We start from the raw sequence: 25262 nt of genomic DNA, 5'->3' as shown, positions 1-25262 counted from the left end.
GCGTTAAATTTAAAAAACTAAGAACAATGAAATGCTTAAGCCCAAAATGAACCCAAATATCTGGCCACATAGACTATTCTTTTCTAGAGTTGGAGTTATAATAAAGACCTTCTAAGTGGGTTTGAATCCATAAATACAACAGACATTTCAGTATTTTGGCCACTGGAAAACAAAAGCTGTAGCATCAGTAAAGGTCTGAAATGTCTCACTTTTGTAGACTCAGTTCAGAGTATCTAAGGTTAACTAATGCTGACATCAAAATTTTTTAAGATGAACAAAAACTCACATGAAGAAAACCTAAGTTTCTATTTAGAGGAACACTAAGCAATATGATTCCAGAAATTAAAAATTATTTCACATCCCAAGACTGAAGCTTGGCAAACAACTTGGTCTCAAAAAGTGTTTATCCCTATTAAAATGTAAGCCCTTAAAAATGCATGTGTGTATGTAAATAAATATTTTTAAGGAGAAAGGTTATCTTAGGAGCAGCATTGGGGTTTCCTTTGAATCTATCTTGAAATGACCATATATTATCTTCACAGAAGGGATTGGCCAGCTGCTTGGTCTATGGCTAAGATGGAGAACATTTGTCAGACTTGGTTGTCTAAGGTATCAACAAGGTACCAACAAGATGTGAACTTTTAGGAGAGACTTTTTAGAACTTTTAAGATGTGAACTTTTTAGAAAACGACACAGTGGCAGTCTTTCCTGTCTTTTTCTTTCTGTGTTGGGTCTGGTAGAGGAGGGCATTCCTGCTCCTGAAATGTCCTTCTCACCTGGACAAGTGCATGGAGTGCTTGGTCCCTGGCCATCCTGAGCTCTGCTGCAGCCTCCGTGTGTCTTGCCTTGAGTTGTTGTGCTGACTGCTGTCCTTCCTGTGTTACCTGTCTTTATCCAGATCTGCTTTGTTACCAATTAAAACCATCGGGAATTCATCACGGTCCTTTCCTCTGAGAGTCTATTCTTGAAACGGCCTCTAGCTGGGACTGAAAAGGCCAACAGGAAGCCTGCCAGACCTCATGTGCTGCCCTGCCATAGCTCCACACGCTTCTTGTCCTGCTGTGTCCAGAATATCAAGCCGGGCCGCTCTGTCATCATCACGTGCTGCTTTGTATAGGCATCTTCAGTGGTTGGATCATAACCCATTACAAAATAGGATGGGATGGACTAGCTCGGGAGTGCTGACTTGCCCCCACTGCCCCGCCGACCACCATGAGCTGGTACTTTTCCTGGCCTGAGTCTCCCACCCCAGGACGGGCTCCCAGGACGTGTGCGGCCGGAGGGCTGCAGATGCGCAGCCGGACGGGGGTCTTGGGCGGGGGTCCCGGGTGCCGGGAGCTGCTAGGAGGATCAGTCCATGTGTACACCCAAGGTGTGGGGAAGGGGGTCCCCGTGGGCAGGGGGCGGCAGTGGGCAGAAGGGGTGCAGCTCCTCTACCTGCCTCCTCTGTGCCAGCTGAGAGCTGCCACCAGTGCCACTACCCACTAAAACGTTTCCAGAAAATCTGCCACTGCGGTGTGTGTATATATGTGATAAATTCCTACAACTTGGCCAGCACTGGGCGTGACTGCTTCCTTCCCTTCTGGTAGGTTGGTAGAGGCCCTTTGCAGGCATGTGCGCACATCTCTTGCCTTCCACGGGATGCTCTCCCGGGAGGTGTTGAGGGGCAGTGTCCCGGGGGCATATGATGGGTCTGCCCTGCCTGGTGACCTGCGATCTTGGACAGGCTCTGGACTGGTAGTGAATGGGGGACAGGTGTGAAGGTCTCTCTTCCAGCTGTCCACTTGGCTGTGCCTTTTTCTACCCTAGTTTGTAAATGGATGGGTTTTAACCCTCATTTTCAGTCCAGGAAAGGATAGCAGCAGTAATATAGGTCATGGAAGCTAGAAAACCGCATGCTGGGCTCCACCGAGGCCCCCCAACCCCCTGTCCTTGCGCTGAGCTTTGTGTTCTCTGCAGGTCGTGGTCTGGTCCCCGCACTTAAACTCTGAAAAGACAGAGCTGGCCAAGGTGGAATCGACAGCCATAAATCTATAGGCTGTATAACTGTGGCACACCCTCTGAAGCTTGAAATTAAGAAATAAAGGAAGCCCTTTCTTTCACAGCAGGCAGTAAACCTGGGGGCTGCATTCTCTCCGCAAACTGAGATAGGATAAAAATAGGAAAAGGGTCACTTAGGGATTTGCTGAACTAATGACTAGTGAGCAGATGACGGGCTTTTAAAGACTCTGCTGCATCTCCAGACTCCCCATCAAAAATGCGTCTATTCTTAAAGCTTTAATTATCCTCGTTGCACTCTTAAATCTACTCTAATCCACTTATTCTAAGACACCTTTGATCATTTTGTACACCTCTGAACTGTGTGTGTCTCACCATCAGTGGGGTGGCCTAGTGAACCGTAGCTCCTTTCTTCCTCGGTGGTTGTGAGATGACGGTGCTTTCACCACGTGGCATGCTAGAGGTGAGCCCTGGGATTCCTCCAGCCTATCGCTGGCCCTGCCCCTCCACCTCCACCTCTCAGGAATTTCCATGGATGTCAACTCATCACTTCCGACTCAGGAGATTTGGAAGTAAAACCATCATTGTATTTTTTCTCATCAAGTACTGGCTACTTTTTCTCATGTCTCTCTTTCCAAATGGTAACGTTGCCCTGAGTTGATGTCTGGCAGCCCTCCCTGATAGCTGTAGAATAAACCCACTTCCAGCCTTTATCCATGCTTCCCGGGTGCCAGGCACCGTCCTGAGCCCAGCGTCTGGGAAAGCATCAGTCCTCCCCACCCCACCCCTGCAGGGGCTCGTGGCTGTTCGTGTTCTGTGCACGAGTGGCCTCACCTGCCCGGACCCCAGGCCAGCAGCTGCCAGAGCCAGGGCCAGAGCCCGGACGCCTGGCCTCGGGCCAGACTCCTGCCACTCACCGTTGCTCGGTGCCCAGCTGGTTGTTGTTCATCCACTAAAAGGTCTTGTGTTTTCCCTGTTACTGCTTCAGCTGTGGCCCTGTTGCTTCCTCCATCGCGGGAGAGGCTGCCTCGACCTCCCCACCGACAGCCCCGTCTCCTGCCAGCTTGTCTTACTGGTTGGAGACAGCTGACCTTCTGGGTTCCACTTCCTTGCTCAAGAACTTTTTAACCAGCTTTACTGAGATGTACTTCACCTGCCACACACCACCCAGTTCTCCCATGGAAAGGATATAGCTCAGCGGCTTTTATCTGTTCACAGAGCTGTGCATCCATCACCCCAGAAAGAAACCTTGTACCCTTTGGCAGTCACCCCCCACTCCATTTCTCCCCAACGTCCCCAGCCCCTGGGGATCTGCTTTCTGTCTCTACGGATTTGCCTATTTCAGGACTTTCATAAACGTGAAATCATGCAATGTTTGGTCCTTTGTAACTGGCTTCTTTCACTTAGCACAGTGCTTTCTAGCCTCATCCACTTGGTCACGTGTATCAGAACTTCATTTCTTTTTTTTTTTGTTAAACTTTTTATTGTTACACAATTTAAAATCTGCCAACTTGACGTCTCCACCTGGGTGTCTAGAGCTGAAACTCCCCTAAAACAGAAGCCACACTTTCCCCCCACCAAATGTTCTTCTCCCTGTCTTCTGTCTCTGTAGACGGCATCACCGCCCATCCTGCTGCTTAGGCCAGAATTGTAGGAGCTCTCTCAGGTTCCTCCATTTCTCATGCTTACCCCTCCCCCTCAGCAGGTGCACCCAGTTCTGTCTCCAGAATACACTGTGGCTCTTCACCCACTCCATCTCCTTTAGCACCACCTGAGTCCAAAGCCCCAGTCTCTCCTCTGGGCAACTGCATAGCCTTTTCCTTGGTTTCCTTGCTTCTAGATACTTGCTCTCCCAGCAGGCCAGGGGTGGATCCCAAATATGGGCCTTTCCTACACAGACCCTCCCTGGCTTCCCCCTGGAACTTAGAATAAACTCCAGCCTCCTTACCTGGTCTGCAAGACCGTACCCCTCTCCAGCCTCAGTCCCCTCCTCTTCCTCTCACTCACCTTCATTGAGCCCCCCTAGCATGCTAAGGTCTTTCCTGTTGCAGGATCTTTAAAAAAATTTTTTTTTATCACATAGTTGTTTATTCATCATCCTGATCATTTCTTAGAATATTTGCATCAATTCAGAAAAAGAAATGAAAAGAGAAAAAAAAAATCATGCCTACCATACCCCTTACCCCTCCCTTTCATTGATCACTAGCATTTCAATCTACTAAATTTATTTTAGCATTTGTTCCCCCTATTATTTATTTATTTTTCATCCATATGTTTTACTCGTCTATCCATAAGGTAGATAAAAGAAGCATCAGACACAAGGTTTTCACAATCACACAGTCACACTGTGAAAGCTATATCATTATTCAATCATCTTCAAGAAACATGGCTGCTGGAACACAGCTCTACATTTTCAGGCAGTTCCCTCCAGCCTCTCCATTACACCTTAACTAAAAAGTGGTATCTATTTAATGTGTAAGAAAAAACCTCCAGGATAACCTCTCAACTCTGTTTGGAATCACTCAGCCATTGACACTTTATTTTGTCTCATTTTGCTCTTCCCCCTTTTGGGTCGAGAAGGTTTTCTCAATCCCTTGATGCTGAGTCCCAGCTCATTTTAGGATTTCTGTCCCACGTTGCCAGGAAGGTCCACACCGCTGGGAGTCATGTCCTACGTAGAGAGGGGGAAGGCAGTGAGTTTGCTTGCTGTGTTGGCTGGAGAGAGAGGCCACATCTGAGCAACAAAAGAGGTTCTCTTGGGGGTGACTCTTAGGCCTAAGTATAAGTAGGCTTAGCCTATCCTTTGTGGGGTTAAGTTTCATATGAAAAAATCCCAAGATTGGGGGCTCAGCCTATTGCTTTGGCTGTCCCTACTGCTTGTGAGAATGTCAAGAATTCTGCACTTGGGGAAGTTGAATTTTCCCTTTCTCACCATTCCCCCAAGGGGACTTTGTGCTGCAGGTATCTTGCACTTAAAGTACATTTCATCCGAAATACTCTCTGCTGGTTCTGTGCAGAGCTGACGTTCCCCATCTTTCAGGTCTCAGAGGGGACTTCCCAGATTAGTCTATATAAAGTTGCTCCCCACTGCCCCCCAGTTACACTCTGTCATAAGCTCTATTTATTATGTATTCGTTAGTTACTTACTTTCTCCCTCCTGCCCTTCCTCTCTTCCTTTTCAGCGTAAGCTGAGAGTACCAGGCCTGTGTGGGCATTTGGCAGTAGAGTGGCACTTTTAGCCCCATTTAATGGCAAGATGCAGAAACAGAGACTCAGAGGTCCAGGAACTTGTCCAGGATCACACAGTAGTAAATGGCAGGCAGACGCCAAAGCCCAAATCGTAACCATGACCCTGCAGCCTCCTGCCGGGTGGCCCACACCAAGGAGGGGGCCGCGCAAAAGGCCAGCCGGATACCTGCACGAGCCGTCTGATCCTGGCTGGCCCAGAGCCTTCCCAGGCAGATTGCTGGAGGCGCCTGAGTTTGACACCTCTTAGAAGGGTCCTCGTGAAGGGAGGCGGCTTGCAGGTGCCTCTTCTCTGCTGAGGTCTTTAATAGGCGCTTTGGACTGGGAATGAAGGAGTTAGGCCACGCAGTGCGGGGTGGAGGTCTTGGCACTGCCGGGAACATCAGACCCCCTGGCCACTCTTTCCCTCCTCTCTCCCCGCCTCCTGCCCAGGCCGCACAAGCTTCTACGAGGAGTACGGCGTCATTCGCGACGTCCTGCAGAACCACCTGACGGAGATCCTCACCCTGGTGGCCATGGAGCTGCCCCGCCAGGTCAGCAGCGTGGAGGCTGTGCTGCAACACAAGCTGCAGACTTTCCAGGCTCTGCGGGTCCTGCAGAGGACCAGCGCCGTGGTGGGCCAGTACCAGGCCTACGGCGAGCAGGTGCGCCGGGAGCTGCAGAAGCCCGGGAGCTTCCAGAGCCTGACGCCAACCTTCGCAGGTGGGCCCTGGGGCCGGGCCTGGCAGCCGGGTCGCCTGCCCTGCCGAAAGCCGCTTTCCAAACCCGGAAGCCTTTTGGTTTGGGTCGGAAAGGACAATAGGTGGGGACTTTCACAAGCGTGGTTGCTGGCAAATGTGCAATTCCCCTGCAGTCTCTGGCTGACTGCTTAAAGGGCCAGCTCACTCGGTGGCCACCACTGGGCAAAGGACAGCCTTATGGCCAAGTTAGGCCAAGTCCACAGATGCCTTCCGAGGGCTCGCCCTGCCGGCTCAGGCACGAATCCTGCCCTCGGGGAGCTTATGTCTGACCTCGCAGATGAGACTGTGCCTGAAATCAGCCAGACCCCAAGGGTAAGGGCAGATCCTCCAGACTGCCACGTCTGCCCAAACACTCAGGGTCCAAATCTGGAGGGAGAGGGAGGGTCCTCACAAGACAACCCTCATTTCTGACACCCACGGCATGGATGGGGTGGGGGTCCCCAAACACCTTCAGGTTGGCCAGTTCACTGGAAAGAGTAGCAGGACTCACCGACGCCTATTCTACGCAGGGTCACGGTCACGTTTATTCCAGGGAAAGGTCCAAATGAAAAGGAACCAGCTGAGGGAAGAGATGCAGGGCAAGGTTGGGGTGGGTCCCAAACATGAACCATCTGTTGTCCAGGGGAAGCGTTGTCCCCCGGACCGGTGTCTGGCAGTGTGCGCACAGAGTACTGCCAACCCGGGAGCCCACCCGAGCTTTGCTGTCCAGAGCTGCTGTGGGGGTTTTACCATGGGCATAACTGACCAGTCTGCTCACGTGGGTGAACTCGATCTCCAGCCCCCACTCCCTCTCCAGGGCTCGGGGCTGATGCCCCATGGCTCAAAGCCCCTATTTGCGGACCACGTGGTGAGACTTTCTGCTCAGCTCCAGCCAGAGACACGTCCCGTGGGCAAGACCCAGGCTGGTTGGGCAGGTGCTCACGAGAGCCCATCTCGGGCAGTTGCTGAGGTTCAGCTCCTGCTAATAACCCCCCACCAAGAGCGACAGCTATTCACGTGCACTAGCCATGTGCCGGGCTCTGTATGCACATCATCCCATTTAACCTGCACACGCGGCCACGAGAAGGTGCGTCACTGTCCCCGTCGCATAGACGAGGACTGGCGAAGCCCCAGGTCGCGAAGAGGTGGTGCGTGGGAACGCCAGGTGGGCACCATAGGCCCAGGGCCTTCAGACTCTGGCTCGCCCCGCATGTCGCTCCCTCCCCCTGCAGACCCCCTGAACGTGCCCCTCCTCCACCCCTTCACCTGCCTTTGCTTCAGGCACAGGAGTTGGGAAGCACCCAGAGTCAGGGCCTGCCCCCCACTGCCGGCACAGTGAGACGTCCCCTTTTAGAGTCTCGAGGTGGGAGACTCAGCCCAGCCCCCCTTCTCTGGGGACCGACTTTAAGGGGTTTCTCAAGGGAGGCAGATGGCAAAGCACCGTGCAGGCCCCGAGGCTGGGAGGAGAGAGAATGGAAGGGGTGAGTGTAGCAAGGCAGATCAGAAGGCAGTGGGGAGCCCCCGGGAGGGGCTCAGAGGGCAGCAGGGCTGGCAGGAAGAGAAAGGTGGGATAAGCCCATTCTCTGTGCTGGAGTGTCACCTGTGCTGTTCCCCTGCCACCCAGGCGTCCTCGTTTATATCGACAACCCGCGCTGGGAAGGCGTCCCGTTCATCCTTCTGTCCGGCAAGGCCTTGGACGAGCGAGTGGGCTACGTGCGGGTCTTGTTCAGGAACCAGGCGCACTGCGTTCAGAGCGAGACGCACTGGGCGGCCAGCCGCAGCCAGTGCCTGCCTCGGCAGGTGATCTTCTACATCGGCCACGGGGCCCTGGGCAGCCCTGCCGTGCTGGTCAGCAGGAACCTCTTCAGCCCCTCTCTGCCCTCTGAGAGCTGGCAGGAGCTGCAGGGCCAGCCCGGGCTCCGCCTTTTTGGCCGTCCCCTCTCCGACTTCTACGCCTACCGCCCTGTGAAGGAGCTGGACGCCTACTCCATCCTCATTTCTCACCTCTTCCACCACCGGAAGGATTCCTTCATCACCACGGAGAACCTGCTGGCCTCCTGGCTCTTCTGGACCCCCTTGCTGGACAGCCTGGCCCACGAGGCCCCACGCGTCTACCCGGGAGGAGCTGAGAATGGGCATCTGCTGGACTTTGAGTTCAGTGGCGGCCAGTTGTCCTTCTCCCAGCAGCAGCCGGAGCAGCTGGTGCCCGGGCCAGGCTCTGCCCCCATGCCCAGTGACTTCCAGGTTTTCAGGTCCAAGTACCGGGACAGCCCGCTGATCTCGGCCTGGCCCGATGAGCTGATCTCTAAGCTGGCCAGCGACATCGAGGCCTCTGCCGTGCGGGCAGTGCAGCGCTCCGGCGAGTTCCACCTGGCACTCTCAGGGGGCTCGAGCCCCATCGCCCTGTTCCAGCAGCTCGCCCACGGCCACTACAGCTTCCCCTGGGCCCACACGCACCTGTGGCTGGTGGACGAGCGCTGCGTCCCGCTCTCAGACCCCGAGTCCAACTTTCAGGGCCTGCAGGTACATCTGCTGCCACGCGTCCGGGTGCCCCACTACAATGTCCACCCCATGCCCGTGCAGCTGCGCCGGCGGCTCTGTGCTGAGGAGGACCAGGGCGCCCAGCTCTACGCCGCCGAGATCTCAGCCCTCGTGACCAACAGCAGCTTCGACCTGGTGGTGCTGGGCATGGGTATAGACGGACACACGGCCTCGCTCTTCCCCCAGTCGCCTGCTGGCCTGGACGGCGAGCAGCTGGTGGTGATGACCAGGAGCCCCTCCCAGCCCCATGACCGCATGAGCCTCAGCCTGCCTCTCATCAACCGTGCCAAGAGGGTGGCCGTCCTGGTCATGGGCAAGATGAAGCGGGAGATCACCCTGCTGGTCAGCCGCGTGGGCCGTGAGCCCAGGAAATGGCCCATCTCAGGCGTCCTGCCCAGCTCCGGCCAGCTGGTCTGGTACATGGACTACGAGGCCTTCCTGGGGTGAAAGTGCCTTTGCCTTTGGCTCGCCCCTGTGCTCCTTACACCTGTCCCCTCCCTTCCCCTCCTCGTCCCCCCGCCTGCTCCACGTGCCCCAGCTGGTCCCTTGGAATCTGATGCCTGGCGTCAAGCCCCCGAAGAGGGAAGGACGTGGCCCTATCTCAACCTCTTTGACCGTCAGTCCCCGTCTTGTTGTGTTGGGAAGACTCAGAGACTGGGACGAAATGGGCTGTCTGGGAAAGAAGAGCAGGGATAGGGAGAGAGGAGGGCGAAGGCCTCCACAGATGTGGAGCCCGGTGCAAAGCCGGATGCCGGGAACTATTCAGAGACCTCGAGAAGGGCCAACCTCTGCTTCCTCCACCGCCCCTGTCTTCCTGGGCCTCTGCACGCCCAGCCTTCTCTCCTTTCCTCCTTGGGCTCCTCCTCAACCCTGACTATGGGGTAGGTCTTCCCACCCACCCCCCCTTTTCTTTGTGTCCTTCAGAAACAGTCCGCCTACCCGCCATTTACAGAGTTTGCTATTGCTCGTTCAGAGAGACAAAGAGCCATTATGGTATTGGCAGCAAATGCTGGGAAGTTGCAAAGGTTCCAGAAATCTTAAGGCTGCTTGCTTTGTGTGGGTGGAGAGGGGTCTGGTCCCCCCAGCTCCCTCAAGGAGGACCCCACGCCCCACCCTCACTCCTTTCGCTGGCCAGACTCCATGAACACACTCGGTGCAGATGATCAGTCCATTCCAGGGACCCTGAATTTAAAAGGGTCACTTACATCTCAGGGGAATCCCTGGTGGGTGTTTCCACTCTCAGCAGCCTCTCTCCTTTTACCAGGAAGGATCCAGGTGAGCCCTTCCCTGGTGGTGACAGCTCAGCGTGGGGAGGGGACATGATGCCCAGGGATGCTGGGCCACCCATGCTGCTCTGATCTGGCAGGACAGGAGCCTTCCTGGAGGGGGCGGCTGCGGCTCACAGGTGCTGGTGCTCAGGCCATGGCCGATGGTGGTGGTGGAGCAGGGACAGGCTGCAGCCAGCTCTCTTCCTGCCTCTTGCCGCAGCTGAGCCTCCCACTTCCTGTCTGCTGGCCCCTGCTGCCACTCTCACTTCACCACGGGCACACTGCTTAAGGCTCTGAGAGATGAAAAGGCTGGGCGTTCTGCTCTTGAGAAGCCAGGGCCAGTAATGCCTGTTTTTCTGAAACCTCCAAGGGATCTCTGAAATTCTTTAAAACAAAACCTCTCAGGATGCATTTAATTTTCATTTCAACTTCCCACATAGTTATGTCCCCAAGGTCTGACTATAGAGAAGTAAGATTTTGCTGTGACTTTCCCTATAGTTGCACGTTCCCTATAGCAAGGCAGATACCTAGTCTGGATGTCCTGCAGGATTTTTTAAGAGGGCTTTCATTTCATGAGTAGGAACATCACAGTCTAGTGCTCTACTTTCGATTGTTTACACCTGTCTTCAAGGGTACGGATTTAAAAGGATTCTGGCTTTCCTTTGAGATATGTGCTTCGAGGGGGTTGGAGAGCCTGGGGCTCGTTTGTGAAAGGCACTCTTGTTAATTTCTGCTTTCCTTTGGGCTCCAACGGCCCGGTCCGAAGAGAACATCACCACCTGGAGGGCTGACCATGGCGCCCCGGGAGGTGCGTTTTCTTTCGCATCGGGGGTGGGGGGCGCAGGGGCTGGGCGGGGTTTCCCAGAGCGCACGGGCGGTTGCGGCCGCGGCCACGCGGGGGCGCCCGTGCTCCACGCTGCTTCGAGGCGCCTGGCGAGGCGGGCCCCCTGTGCGGCGGGCCCGGGAGGTGCATTTCTTTGCTTTTCCATATGGTCTTGCCGACCCTTGGCAGCCCTGCCCCACCTGTCTTTTCGGGATCGTGACCCTGCGACTGAACCACTAGAGAAAGGGCCTTCGCGGGCATAGGCCTCGCTCCCGGCCAAAGGGCAAGTGGGCTCCTGATGTCACCTCCTCTGCAGAAGAGTGAGGCAGTTGTTACCCAGAAATGTGACTTGCCTCAGAACGCTCCCTTTTATCTGGAAGGGCGTGCGAAGGGTCCTCCGGGTGGAGGTGAAAACGCCACTGGCTCCCTCCCAGAATCAAGGGCATCCCCGAAAGCACGTTGGAAAGGCCCCACCCAGAGGCCTGGTCACGCCACTCGCTCCCCCTTCCTTCCCCGCCCCGCGCTGGGGGAGGGGTCCTCGCCCCCCCACCCCCGGCTGCTGGCTTCAAGCTCTGTGGACCATGATCTGCGGCAGGAAGCGCTCTTTGCGTGGCTCGTGGACCTTCACAGCCTGTCATGTGCGTCAGGAAGGCATTCTCACCCTCAGAACCGGGAATCCCTCCATTTTCTGTTTATCTTTTAACATCAGGTGCTTGCAACCCCCTAAATTGAGTTGAAACATAGTTTGAAAATACTGTCCTGATCGGACTTTCTACCCAGATGGGGAGACTCCGAGGGGGGCCTGTGCCCCACCCCCACCTCACGCCTTGGGGGTGCACTGGGCTGGGCCCTGGGCTCCTTCTCCTGGCAGCTCCCTGCGTGGGGCTCACCCCCACCCAGGCTGCCGGCTCAGGCCGTTGGGGGAACCCCGGCAGCAACTTCAGCCCCTGGACCCAGTGGTCCACCCGAAGGAGGGGAGGAGAGGGGTGGGGAGACGCGCTGGCCGGAAGCCTGGAGCGTGCCTGTTTAATCCTCTGACAGCCCTGACCCTTCGGGCTGGGTCCTCACATAGGAAGATTTGGAAACTGCAGCTCAGGCTGAGGACCCGCTGTCTAGTGATGGACGGCGGCCAGTGGGGCAGCCGAGCTGGGAACCCAGGTTTAGGATTCCAGAGCCGTGCCCCTGGCTGCCCTGGGGAGCCCCTTCCTTCCCAGGGAGCCCCAAGGTCTCGGTGCAGGGGCGGCTGCCCCAGCCCAGGTGCCCTGACAGCAGCACTGATCCCACCCGTAAATGGTGGCCCCTCCCTCCTGAGGTTTCGCCAACAAATCTGCATCTCTAGAGCAAACACGATTGCCATTTGTTGGGGAGAAAGAATTGAGGAACTTTCCAGGTGGTTGTAAGGTAGATTCAGATTTTGAATCTGGGGGCAAGTTTTTCTGCTAACCTCAAGTTAAAATAGTCTCATCTTGCTGATGTTCCCTCAGCTTTCTGTGATCCTGCAGACGGCCAGTGCTTTCTGCCCACTCCCAGGCCCCACGTTAGCACAGCTAAGCTCCCACAAACCCGGCAGCGCTCAGGATTTCCCTTCGCATGCTTTCAAGCCCAAATTCCAGTTTCCTTTCCCTTCACATGGGTTTCTCCCTCAGAGACAACCCCCAGGACAACTTTGGAATGGAATGACAGGTGAAGGAAAGGGTAAGCTTTAGCAATTATGCTGAAAAGCAAAGCTTCAGTAGAACCTGAAGAGATTATTTCCTACATTTAGTTTTGCAGAAAAAATATTTTTGCTCCTGAAAACATAGGCAGCCTTCCTCAAGCAGCCTCCTTGGAACAGCTTTAATTTTGTCTAAAGCACACGTGGTCCTTGCAGACTCCCATCCGGGGGTAGAAAAGCTGCCTGGCAGTGTCTGGGGTCAGAGAACTAATGAGTCCCGGGGAAGGTCAGTAGAGCCAAGGGCGAGGGGCTGCTGCCTCCGAACGCTGCCAGCCTGTGGGGTGTGCTCGGGGCCATTCACCCCCTGCCCTGGCCCTGCTGAGCTGAAAACCCGCTGTCTTTTCAGGGGCTGCCCGTCCGGAGTACTTGCTGCACCCTTGCTGCACACTTGCTCAGCCTCGGCCTCCCCTCCCAGGAGAGGCTGCAGCCTGGGGGCGGCACCTGATGAGGCACTAATCACCTAGGGACCCTGCAGGAGGGAGGAGGGAGGTCCTCCAAGAGATCACCTGGACAGATGAGGGCATAAGACCATCTGGGTGGGTCCAGCTCGGCCCTGGGAGGCATGGAGCCCTTGGGTTACAGTCACTAAAATGGGCTGGCCCCACCTCCTAGAAACGCAACCTCCCCTGCTGCGGCCCTGCCTGCTCTGTCTCCTGCCCAGTGCCCCCGAGGGTGCTGAGGGTGCTGGGCCCACTCCCACCCGCTCCCACCTGGCAGTGGCTGATGCCCCTTCCGCTCAGGAGGACCCCCCCACCCCCATCTCCCGGCCTCTTCCTTCCAGAACATGTCTTCACGGAAATCACAGGGGAACCCACATCAGCGCATGTTCTTGGAAGCTATCCGAGAGCAGATGGGCCCCGGGAAGCACACCAGCCTCTCTCCCCCAGACGCCCCCGGGCCCCAGGCGCGAGGTGGACTGGGAGACAGGACCCCAAGGCCCTGTGCTCACTGCCAGGCAAGGTGCAAACCTGCTGCTGCAGCTGTCAGCACAGGACAGGGAGCCAAAGGTGTTTTCTGAACGTGTGGCAACCCTTGGGGCAGATGGTCCCTTTGATGAACTGTCCTCTCCAGCCAACTTTTTGGAGAACATCTGTTGGCAAAGCGGGCCGTGGGGCATGCGCTTGCGTGTGTCCCATGCAGAAACATTTGATGAATTAGGTCTTGGCCTATTCTTTTATTACCAGGGATGCTCTTGGCTGAAACCTCTCACCCTGCTCTCAGGTGTTTGAAGGGAAGCCTCTGCATCTTTCCTGTCTCTCTGAGGTGGGGGGGCAGGGGGGACGCACACTACCGTTTGCTGACATCTGTCCAGTCTGTCTAACTGGCTGGGGGCTGGCCTTGAGAGTTGAATTCTAAACAGACGTTGCATACGTTTGTCAGTTTGGGTTCTTAGGGTCCCCCACAGGTGTCAGTTATAAAACCTTCCGAGGTGCATGAGGGTCGGAGAGCAGACCGCTGGCTGAGCAGAGCCCGGTGGCATCCGTTTTCCTGGGTTGCGGCCCTTGCACCCTCCTCCACTCTGTCGGTGTGTTTGAAAGAGCCAGCCCTGGGAGCCAGGGAGCAGCCTCTGCTGCGGTGCGATGACTTGAGATGGCTGATGTTTGCGGCTGGAAAAGTTTACATGGGTGCCATCCTTCACGGGCCGCTCCCACAGGAGGCCTGCGTGGGTGCGGGCAGCCCCTGGCTTCCCGACATGTTGCCGTCTGAGTCGCGTCAACACATCCTACAGCTCGGCATCCGGGCTTCTGTGGGGCAAGGAGAAGAGGGAGAGGGAAGCCCCTCCTAGAGGAACTGTCTGCCCCACTGCAGGGGACAGGGGCCGTGGAAGCCCTTAAGCTGGGGCCGGGCCTGGGCTCGAGGGCGTCTGTCTGTTGGGGAGGAGGTGCTGGCCGCAGCAGCATGGCCGGTGCCGCCGTTTGTTTCCTCTCTGCCCCCGGCCTGCTTCCCGCCTCCCCTGTGTCATACTCCCGGGAGGTTGAGGTCTGGGGAGGGTCCAGGGGCCCGAGGTCTGTTCAGGAGCCGGAGAGCTGCTGGTGGTCACCAACAGCAGGGAGGACAGGAGTGGTGACAGGGCCCATCCCAGAGAGGTGAGCCCGGCAGGGGCGGCTGCAGAGGTGAGGGGAGTGGGGGAAGCCGCGGGCTGGCAGAGGAGCACGTGCAGTCCTGTCCCCCAGCCTGGGAACACACGGGGAGGAGACAGGCGTCCCGAAGGCAGCACTGGGGGCGGGTGGGGGCATTTGATGTTTGCCTCCCCTCCCCGCAACCTTTCCCCCCCTTGGAGAACGCACCTCGATTTTCGTTGAGAAGCCACCATGTCCTTGTATTGTGGGGGTTGTGACTGCAAGGGTGGTGGCCGGTTTGGGCAGCACATGCCCATGGCTGCAGCCTGCGGCTCAGGGGCGGGCCTGGGAGGGGGGCCGGGTGCCTCCTTCTCCGGGCCTTCACCCTCAGGGTTTGCAGCGGGGGGCTGCCCAGGGAGCGACCAGAGCCCAAGACCAGCAGTTCTGAGACGTCCCCTAGGACCCGGACCCGGCCTGCCTGAAGGTGGGGGTGGGTGGGCACGGAGTTTTCACTTAACAGGCGCTAATTGAGTCCTTTTCTTGCTTCAGCTAGTTAAAGTGGGGCTGTAACGTGTAATAGGAAAACCTAACTGATATCGCACCAGGGGCTTTGCTAAGTGTTCCAGAAAGCGCAATAGAAACTGGCCACAGAGTCCGCGGTGCAGGCCCAGGGTGGGGCCAGGGCTTCGCCAGCTCCGCGTGGTGACACCAGCTGGCCGAGTGCTGAATAAGTCTGGCTGTTTTCTTATTGCTTAATTTGCACCATTTACCTGATAGGACAAAAGTTTCAGAAGCCAGGGCAGCTGGAAGGGCAAGAGGGAATGAGCGGCAGAATTACAAGGAGTCCTCAGAGGAGACGAGTTCAGGAACAGCTGGCTCAAGCCGGCCTTCTGCAGCTCCTGGAGCCCAGTGCTCGAGCCCTGCAGTGTGTCTGCCTGCTGGCCCTGCTCCCCACAGAAGGGCCATGTGGCTGTGGCTGCCTTCTGCACCCCTCCATCCCCACCCCCAGGTGCCCACTCACCTGTTCATCTGCTTACCTGAGGATCAAGACTAAGTACAAATGATGCATGTTCACTATAAATGAATTGAAACAGTGCGGAAAAGTGAACAAATGAATGTAAAGTCCCATCTCCCAGAAATAAGCCACAGTAATATTAGGCACATACAAAGAGAAGGGATAGAAATTTATAAATTTATAAAACCAGGATCCTTCTCTTGATGCTATTTTTAATTTTTGTAACACATTGATAATTTTACTTGAAACTCAGGGAACTGCTATTTTCCAAATAAATATTTTGTCATGCAATAAATAGCATTTTCAAAAAGATCTCTTTAAAGTTAGAAATGTATAAAAGCATAAAGAGGCTGGAGTCTGTATGGTTTTTAACATGTGTTTTAACTCCATGTTTCAATTTTGATTTGGGGCTGTACCAGTTTGAAAGGATGTATTTTACCCCTAGAAAAGCCATGTTTTAATCCTAATCCCATTTTGTAAAGGCAGCCATTTCTTCTAAGGCCTATTCAGTATTGTATGTTTGAAACCTTAATTAGATCATCTCCCGGGAGATGTGACTCAATCAAGAGTGGGTATTAAACTTGATTAAGATGTGACTCCACCCATTCCGGTGGGTCTTGATTAGTTTACTGGAATCCTATAAAAGAGGAAACATTTGGGAGAATGTGGGAGATTCTGAGAGAGCAGAACAAAACAGCCACGAGAAGCAGAGAGTCCACCAGCCAGTGAGCTTTGGAAATGAAGAAGGAAAACGTCTCCCAGGGAGCTTCATAAAACAGGAAGCCAGGAGAGAAAGCTAGCAGATGACGCCGTGTTCGCCATGTGCCCTTCCAGGTGGGAGAGGAACCCTGACTGTGTTCACCATGTGCCTTCTCACTTGAGAGAGAAACCCTGAACTTCATCAGCCTTCTTGAACCAAGGTATCTTTCCCTGGATGCCTTACATTGGACATTTCTATAGACTTGCTTTAATTTGGATATTTCCACAGCTTTGAAACTGTTAACTTGCAACTTATTAAATTCCCTTTTTAAAAGCCATTCCATTTCTGGTACATTGCATCCTGGCAATGAGCAAACTAGGCCATGGGCTCTCTTGACTTTGGCAGGTGGAGACACTGACTCCCCCAGAGCTTCCCACGCAACAGCCTCCCAACGCTGGAGTCTTGCAGGTTATGAGTTATTTTTATCTTGTCATTGTCCAAAGTCCTTAATCCTTTCTTCCTTGTTGGTTCTCGTTTCTATGCTTGGGCTGCTGGTTTTCTTTCCTCTTTGTTTATCCTTCTTATATTATAATTTTAGTTATAGGGGCCGCAAAGCTGAGGTTTGGCCCCTTCTCATTTCCAAACAAGAGAGAAGGCTGGTTGTAAAAGGTAACTTTCTCCACTCTGGATTTCTATGTATGTATAAATACACCATAATGTATAACCTGATATCTTCCTGGAACTTTGGGTGCCTTAGACTCAGAGTTGAGTTTCATAGCCCTGAAAGTCAGCATTGCTGCATGCAGCAATTGTTAAAGAAACTGAAAAAGAGATCAGGCTTAATTTAGAGATAAGGATGAAGCTGATTGGGTCAGGACTGAGATGAATCAGAATAAGGAGGACATGGGAGGGAATGAGGGCTTGTGATTCTATATAGCTAAGGTAATACCTGGATACATCCCAGAGTATGTTGGGTAGTTAATTTAAAAGTATTGGCATATTTGCAAAGTCCCCTTGGGGGAATGGTGAGAAAGGGGGAGAATTCAACTTCCCCAAATGTAGAATTCTTAACACTCTCACAAGCAGTGGGAACAACCAAAGCAATAGGCTGAGCCCCCAATCTTGGGGTTTGTTCATATGAAACTTAACCCCACAAAGGATAGGCTAAGCTTACTTAAAATGAGTCACCCCCAGAGAACCTCTTTTATTGCTCAGATGTGGCCTCTCTCTCAGTGAACATGACAAGTAAACTCACTGCCCTCCCCTTCTTTACATGGGACATGACTCCAAGGGGTATGGACCTTCCTAGCAACGTGGGACAGAAATCCTAGAATGAGCTGGGACTCAGCATCAAGGGATTGAGAAAACCTTCTCGACCAAAAGGGGGAAGAGAGAAATGAGACAAAATCAAGTTTCAATGGCTGAGAGTTTCCAAACAGAGTTGAGAGGTTATCCCGGAGGTTATTCTTACACATTAAATAGGTATCACCTTTTTAGTTAAGGAGTAATGGAGAGGCTGGAGGGAACTGCCTGAAAATGTAGAGCTGTGTTCCAGTAGCCATATTTCTTGAAGATGATTGTATAATGATATAGCTTTTGCAGTGTGACTGTGTGATTATGAAAATCTTGTGTGTCTGATGCTCCTTATATCTCCCTTTTTGGCAGATGAGTAAAACATAACATATGAATTAAAAATAAATAGTAGGAGGAACAAATGTTAAAATGAATTTAGTATATTGAAATACTAGTGGTCAATGAATGGGGGTAAGGGATACGGTATGTATGAAATTTTGTGTTTTCTTTTTATTTCTTTTTCTGAATTGATGCAAATGTTCTCAGAAATGATCATGATGATGAATATACAACTATGTGATGATATTGTGAATTACTGATTTTATATGTGAATGGAATGATTAAAAAAAAAAATATTGGCAAAGCCCCTTGAGGGATGGGAGAAAAAATATGGAACTATTAAGCTTTACCGTGGAGAAACCCCTGATACTGTCTCAAGCATTATGGTTTCCCAAGTCAATAGGCCAAGCCCTTGATCTTGAGGCTGGTCCTCATGAAACATTTCCGTAATGGAAAAGCTAAGCTTACCTGTAGTAATGCCCAAGAGTTACTTCCAGAGATCATCTTTTGTTGCTCAGGTGTGGCCTCGCTCTCTCTCTAAGCCCAACTCTACAAAAAAAATCATTGCCCTCCCTGCTATGTGGGACATGACGTCCAGGGGTGAAAGTCTCCCTGGCAATTTGGGACATGACTCCCAGGGATGAGGTTGGCCCTGGCACTGTGGGATCAACAATGCCATCCTGACCAAAAGGGGGAAAAGAAATGTAAAAATTAAGGTATCAGTGGCTAAGAGAGTTCAAACAGAGTCTGGAGGCTATTCTGGAGGCTACTTTTATGCAAGCTTTAGCTGGATATTGCTATTTACCATGGTTTGCCAAACCCCAACCAAAACCATTCCTATTAACCCTAAAGAATACCTAGGGCTCTATCTGAGATTCTACAAAAGTTGCATGTACTAAGATTATTTTCCAGAAAACTTCAATGTCCAGATGGGTTCCTAGGCCAGATAAGTCCTGAAACCCAGAGGGGCCAGCCTCTCCAAGAACATTAGCTAATTCTATCCCACATCCTATTATTATCAACACCCCTTTCCAACATGAAAAAGTTAGAATGGGCATAACCCAAAGATCCCTAAAGATTGGGAGAAGGATCAAAGGAGAAAGAGGAGCTACAACAGAGAAGGTAGGATTTCCTGAAGAGTATGACTGCTGACATTATAATGATATTTCGTTGAGTGTCTTGAAGTAGCTAGAAGGAAAAACCTAAAATTGTAAAACTGTAACCCATACCAAACTCTGAGAACTGTTCCATAACTACTTGTTACAAGGTACTTTGAAATTTATTACTTTTTTGTATATATGTTATATTTCACAATAAAAAATGTTTATAAGAAAAATAAAATAACCAAATAAATTAATAGCACATAAAAACCAAGATGATGCCGGAGATCTGGGTTCGATTCCCGGTGCCTGCCCGTGCAAAAAAACCAAAAACAAAAGCAAAAAAAATGAAGGAGAAATTACCCTGCCATGTTCAGCAGTTCCCCCCACCCCTGCCCCGTCCTTGGAAGCTTTATTTTATTAGCAGTTTACTTATTAGCAGTTTCTGTTGACACCCAGTTTTGTATTTGGCTTCAGTTTATTTATATTTTCTCATGAACGTTTTCCATGGCCCCATATTGTCTTCCTGTGACAGTTTCACAGCTTGTATCATGGCTTGGAGAGTGACAACACCCTAATGAGCTTCCAGTGCCTTGGGGCTGAGCATTTAGAGCATTTTGAACATCTGGCTGGTGGAGAGAAGACTGCAACGAGAGGTCCTTGGAGCGTGAACAAAACTTCTTGATTCTTTTAAAATGATGGGAATAGAAGGTTTAAAATGACCCAGTAAACGTGAATTACTTTGTAATCAGAAAACCAATGCGGTATGATCATAATTAGAAGCACAACAGCTAAGGAGAGTTTAGAAGCCGCGATGTGTCCAGCGTAGGAGGAGGCCCGGGAGAGTGCCAGGGCAGGGGAGAGGGCCGGAGGGTCCAAGTGGGCCTCAGGCCTGGAAAGGAGGCAGGAGGAGGCGGCGCTGGGCTGGGGGCCAGGCAGTAGGGCCAGATACCCTCCCTCCAGGAGTCCTTGAGCCCCTGCCCTCACTTTGGGTTTCCAAGCCCCTGGACTTCCACATGCCACCTATTAATTTGTTCCTGAACTTTGGCCATCAACCAGGACTCTGGGTTGCAAGTGACAGAAACCCATGAAAACTACATTAAAATAAAAATAGTAACAGAAAATGTCCTGGCTCCTTTCCTTGAAATTCCAGAGGTGGAAGCAGCTTCAGCATGGAGCACGAGCAGCATTTCCAGAAACTTCCTTGCATTAGGGTGGCCAGATTTAGCAAATAGACAGGATATCCAGTTAAGTTTGAATTTCAAATAAACAACAAATAACTTTTGTTAGGATAAGTATATCCCAGATGTTGCCTGGGACATACTTATACTGTAAAACTTACTTGTTCTGTACCTGAAATTCAGTTTAACTGGGCATCCTGCATTTTATCTGGCAACCCTCCTTTTGTATGGTCTCGTTCTTCCCTCCTGCAGACAGCTTCTCCTGCGAGGGGACGTGGCTGCAGGCAGGACCGGCTCGCAGCGTCTCCGTGTTCTGGAGAGGGCACAGGCTCCGTGGCTCTGCCCGAGACATCCTGGGGGCACATGACTCGGCCCGCCAGGGCCTGCTCTAGTGGCACCGCCAGGGGAAGCCCGGTCAGCATCAGCCCCCCATCCCCCCACCCCCCCAAAAAGCGGAGATCTTTGTATCAACGTTTTTGCAAACAAAAGCACCAAGGCAGCTTAGAGGCAAATACCCTGTCCTTTTTCCTGGTCCTGCTTCTGCCCGTAAGCTGCCTTTGATGGAGATTCTGGCCGGGCCAGTCTCTGCGTCAGTCACTGGGTCGGGGTGAGGGCTGCCCACCCTGGGGCAGCTGCTCCCCAAAGCGGAAGACCCAGACACAGCCCCACGCCCCGGGCGTGAAAGCACAGGGGAGAGCATCGGCCTGTTCCATTAAACGCCTCCTGCTGGAACAGGCAGGGGCGGGCCGGTAGTAGGAACAACCTTTTTAGCAGTTGTTCTTCTGTGCTCAGAGTATGGAGCATCCACCCAAAAGTTTTTCTAATCCTGAACTTATTTCAGAAGCAAGTACTCCCTCAGGAAATCCAAGTTGAGGGGCGTGTTTACGGTTGAAGTTTTGCAGGCAGTCTGTGGGGTGGGCCACCCTGCTTGAGGGCCGAGGTCAGAGGCGTGTGGACGGGAGGGGAGCCGGCCCGACAGGCGCTGGGGCGCTCGGACGGAAGCGTGGGCTCCAAGGCTGGTCTCGGCTCCCTGGAGCCCGCCGCTCCAGCACCCGGGAGTGCCTCGAATCTTCCAAGGCCTCCCAGCTGCCCCTTCTTAGTTGCACTTTGATTCCTGACATGTTGTGCTGGGTGGGGGGTTCTCACAAAGTCCCAAGAAGCCGTGTGGAGGAGCGGGGCTGGGGAGTGGGGGCTGGAGGTAGGGGGAGGGTCCCATGGCCCATTTCTTGAACGCAGACCTCATTCCAAGCTGGCCTGGACGCCCGTGGGCCCCCTTTGAGCTGGGTGCAGACCCCACTGCAGGGAGCAAGGGTTCCAGGTGACTAGAGGACCTGGGCGAGCATCCAGCCCCAGTGTCCCCTCCTAGAGCCAGTTCTCCACGTCCTGCCTGACACAGTCACCCTGCCCACCCCCACCCCAGGGGCAGCTCCTTGGTGGGGTTTCCTGAGCTGGGACTCTCCTGTGACTCTTTCAAGAGATTGGCCGGAGTTTCCACAAAAGGACCCCTTTCTCCCAGTTCCGTCTCCACCACAGTCTTCCTACCAAGGTGCTCAGCTCCAGGGATGCCTGTGCCCCCGGCAGACCCCCAGAGCCTCCTCGGCAGCTCCCTGGGAGATGCCTGCTCCCCTGGCTCGGTCCCGCCCGGCAGGGGCTGCAGGAAGGCCTGGGGGTGGGTGCAGGTTGGTGCACTGTGCTCAGGGAAGTAGGTGGGGGTAGGGAGGCATGGTTCCCTTGCCGTCTGGAGAGGCCATGCTTCAGCGCCTGTGCTCCTGGACAGTTGGTTCTAGAAACGTGTTCATTGCCCCAGGGAAGTGACTGAATACACCTGTGCCAGGTGTGCCCAGTACACAAGACTTTGCCACACATCATTCATTCAGCAAACACTTATCCACACTGAACTCCAGAGAGAAAGAAGGACTCCCCCATGATCTCTGAGCCTCTGGAGCTTATGGTTTGCAGGGGACTGGGAAAGGTGTAGCGCCTTTGCAATGATCTTCTCAGCACCCCTGTCCTCCTCTGATTACAGCTCCCACCCCTTCTCCAAGGGGGCAGTTTCCTAAGGCCAGGCCCATGGGAGACTAATCTCCTGGCCAACAGTGAGGTCCAAGGAGAGATGGGGAGGAAGAGGGCCACTTGGGCCTTCTGCTACGTCTTCTATGGACCTGCCAGCTCCTCCCTCCTCCCTTATTCACCCTGGTCTGTGCTCCAGGAAGCTAGGCAGCATTGTCACTCCCATTGGATTCAGCCACTAGGAGGAGAGGGCCGATCAACAGGGTGAGAAGAAGGTAAAGGGTGAGTGACCTCGGGCCGGCCATGTCCAGAAAGAAGGTCCTATTCCCACGCAGGCAGCCCTCTTCCCTGTGCCTAGCTCCATCCTTTAGGGTTCCAGTACCTTCCCTCCTCCCTGGTACTTCAGGCCCAGGAGTGAAAGCGGGCCCCCCATGGGTCAGCAGCCTCAGGGAAGTATCAGCCCGTGGGTTCCCTGCCCAGTGGCCATACTCTTGTAAAGAGGCCTTTTCTGAATCCTCTTCAAGTCATCCCAGTTTGTGGGTGCCGTCTGTTTTCATGCAACCTGGACTCACATGCCTGCCCTGGAATTTTTCTACGTGGAGCTGGTGGATAAAGAACATTTTCCTCTTTTACTTCGGAACTGTTTGTGTGTCTGCCTAGTGTGTTGGCCAGCCAGGCCTCCTGCCTCCCGGGAAAGCTGGTCCCATAGAACAAAGCCAGTGAGACAAGAGCATGGGGCCTCCTTTCCAGTAATCCCAGAGGCTGGCACCACCCTTGCCTGCCCCTGTTACAGGAACCACTCAATCCCACCTTTAGTTTCCAATTTATACCAAATTAAATTGGATTTTTGTCACTCACAAAGAGTCCTGGATAGTAGAGTGGACAGGTCTGAGACTCTGAAATGTAATACAGTATTAGATGTCTGACAGAGGGTGTGATGGAAGCCCAGCCCCGAGGGCTTCCTGGAGGAGGAGGTGCTGCGTTGTGTCTTGAGCAATGAGTAGATGCCAGCAAGGAGGTGATGGGGGTGAAAGAGGGGAACACCAGGCAGGGGGCCCAAAGTGTCCTGAATTGGGGGGCGGGGGAGAGGAGGTCTGAGGTGGGCAGTAGCAGATGTTTTTTTGGGTCAGTTCCAGTCTCTCAGAGAGTGGGAGGGCCTGAAGGCCCAGGGAAAATAAGGCTTTATCTCATCAAACAAAAGCTGTTCTCCAAGATTTGAAAGAAAAAGTTGTTATTTTTATGCTAAAATAAAACTGGAGCAGAATGCAAAATTCCACCCCTTTCAAATAGAAAGCACTGAACATCAAAGATATTCCCACTTTTGGGGGGGGGGGTTGGGGTAGTTTGGGGAGAAAGTTTGAGAATTGCTTCATGGAGCATGGGGAATTATCAAAGGGTTTTTAACAGGGGAGGGGACCAGTCCCATCAGGCTGCTGTGTGAACACTCAGCTGCCAAGCTATCCCACCACTGGGCTCATTCGTTCATTCATTCATTTATTATTCATTCGACAAACAACTATTGATGGCAGCACTGCTCCAGGTTCTGGGGACATAGCCGTGAACGAGGGAGGTGACGTCCTGCCTTTTCCACACCAAACTGTAATGTGTCTGTCGTCCAGCTCTTCCCATGAGCCGGCAAGGAGAATTCATCCCTCTGACCCCACTGCCTGGTATACAGTCGGTGCTCAGTAAGTGCTCACTGTTTGAGTCGGGACTGAGTCGGCAGTGGTTTTGCAGGGCTCCGGTCAAAGGAAAGTCGGTGCTGCACCGCGGGTGCCCTGCTGTGCGGGAGTCGCCTTCCCCTGGGGTGCCCTTCAGCGGCCCCGGCGACGGCAGTCCTGGCCCCAGTGCTGGCTGGACCCCAGAACGCGACCCCATCCCCGCGCCCCCCGCCCCCGCGCCCCAGCACGGGGCCCCCCAGGCATGGCCCGCGCCAATCCGTCCAGGCAGCAGCTTCCTTTCAGAACCGCGGCCTGTCCAGCACCCGCGGGCAAGGCTTTGCCTGTCACTCTGCAGGATGCACGAGCAAATGGGCTCCCTATTGTCTTTGGCCTTTCGAGGACCCCTGTGAGGTTCAAGTGGGCCATGGAGCCAGAAGGAGGTGGGTTCGAATCCCCCCCTGCTGCTTAGCTGTCAAGTGGCACGAGGCGACTTTGCCGCTGGGAGCTTGGGTTTCCTCCCCTGGAAACTGAGTTAACCCTGCTTTCCGGGAAGGAGCACCGAGCCGGGGCTTCAGCTTGCCCCTCCCTCCCAGGACCCTGAGTGGGAGACCCCTGGCCACCACTCGGGGGGCTTGGGCACGTGTGTGACGTCACCTGTTCATCCGGCAATTGCAGGCCCTCGAGTGCCAGGCATTTGTCTTAGACAAGGGTGACCTGGACCCGCCCTGCACTCAGGAACGACGGTCTAGCCAGAGACTGGAACACCCCGCAGGGGGCATGCTCTGTGTTCAGAGAGGGTGCGGGAAGGGAAGCCGCAGTGCTGGGGGGGGGTGAGCAGTGCTGGGGGGGGAGGTGAGCAGTGCTGGGGGGAGGTGAGCAGTGTTGGGGGGAGGTGAGCAGTGCTGGGGGGAGGTGAGCAGTGCTGGGGGGGAGGTGAGCAGTGCTGGGGGGGAGGTGAGCAGTGCTGGGGGGAGGTGAGCAGTGCTGGGGGGAGATGAGCAGTGCTAGGGGGAGCAGAGAGTCAGGAGGGAATGCCATCAACTTGGTAGTCACAAATCAGGTATTCAGTCCATGCTTATACACTGATTTCACATCTCTCCACAACTTGTTGCAGAGTACCTACTGGGATACGGAGTGCCCTATATCGGGGTAAACCAGGAATGTACAGAAAGCACTCTACCCCAGGACTCCCAATCTGGAGGGGGAAATAGGCAATCACAACCCAGCCAGGCCAGAGCCTGGAACACATCACGGAAGGCTTCCGCGTCAGCTTCAGCTGAAAGCTGACAGATTAAGAGAGCTGTGCTGTGTGACATAGGGCCAGCCTCTTCTCCTCTCTGGTCCTTGGTCTCAGCACCCACAAGTCAAGGAGGCTGGTGCTGCGGCTCTCTGAGGTCTGGCAGGCTCTGATGTGCTATAACCTCCAAGGTGCTCATGGCGGGGGTGGGTGGGGGAATCAACTCCCCCTTAATGACCAAGGAGCCTTTCTGAAAGCACAGTAACTTCTCAGAGTGCTCTTTTAACAGTAGGAATCACAGCACATGCAGACTGATTTGTAGCAAAGCTGCCCAGCCCCAGCCCAGCCCCAGCGGCC

At 53.8% G+C, this 25262-nt stretch overlaps 1 protein-coding gene and 1 pseudogene across 4 annotated transcripts in view; one reads left to right on the top strand and one right to left on the bottom strand.

Moving 5' to 3' along the window:
- H6PD (hexose-6-phosphate dehydrogenase/glucose 1-dehydrogenase) overlaps positions 1-19112 on the top strand; it is a 35372-nt gene extending 16260 nt beyond the window's left edge. For 3 of the 4 annotated variants that reach the window (XM_077151399.1, XM_077151400.1, XM_077151401.1), the window contains exons 5-6: positions 5677-5946; positions 7588-19111. In XM_077151399.1, the coding sequence (XP_077007514.1) occupies positions 5677-5946; positions 7588-8951 (1634 nt within the window). In that variant the 3' untranslated portion in view covers positions 8952-19111. Of the gene's footprint in view, positions 1-5676; positions 5947-7587 lie in introns of all 4 variants that reach the window. The other variant, XM_077151402.1, reaches the window with a different exon arrangement.
- On the bottom strand, positions 678-2947 carry LOC143655183 (ras-related protein R-Ras2 pseudogene; annotated as a pseudogene).
- Positions 19113-25262: the final 6150 nt, after the last annotated feature.

This window comes from Tamandua tetradactyla, chromosome 2, assembly GCF_023851605.1.
Source record: "Tamandua tetradactyla isolate mTamTet1 chromosome 2, mTamTet1.pri, whole genome shotgun sequence".
Lineage (NCBI taxonomy): Eukaryota > Metazoa > Chordata > Mammalia > Pilosa > Myrmecophagidae > Tamandua > Tamandua tetradactyla.
Note: the sequence above shows the minus strand (reverse complement) of the source record. Positions and strands in the feature narration are given on the sequence as shown.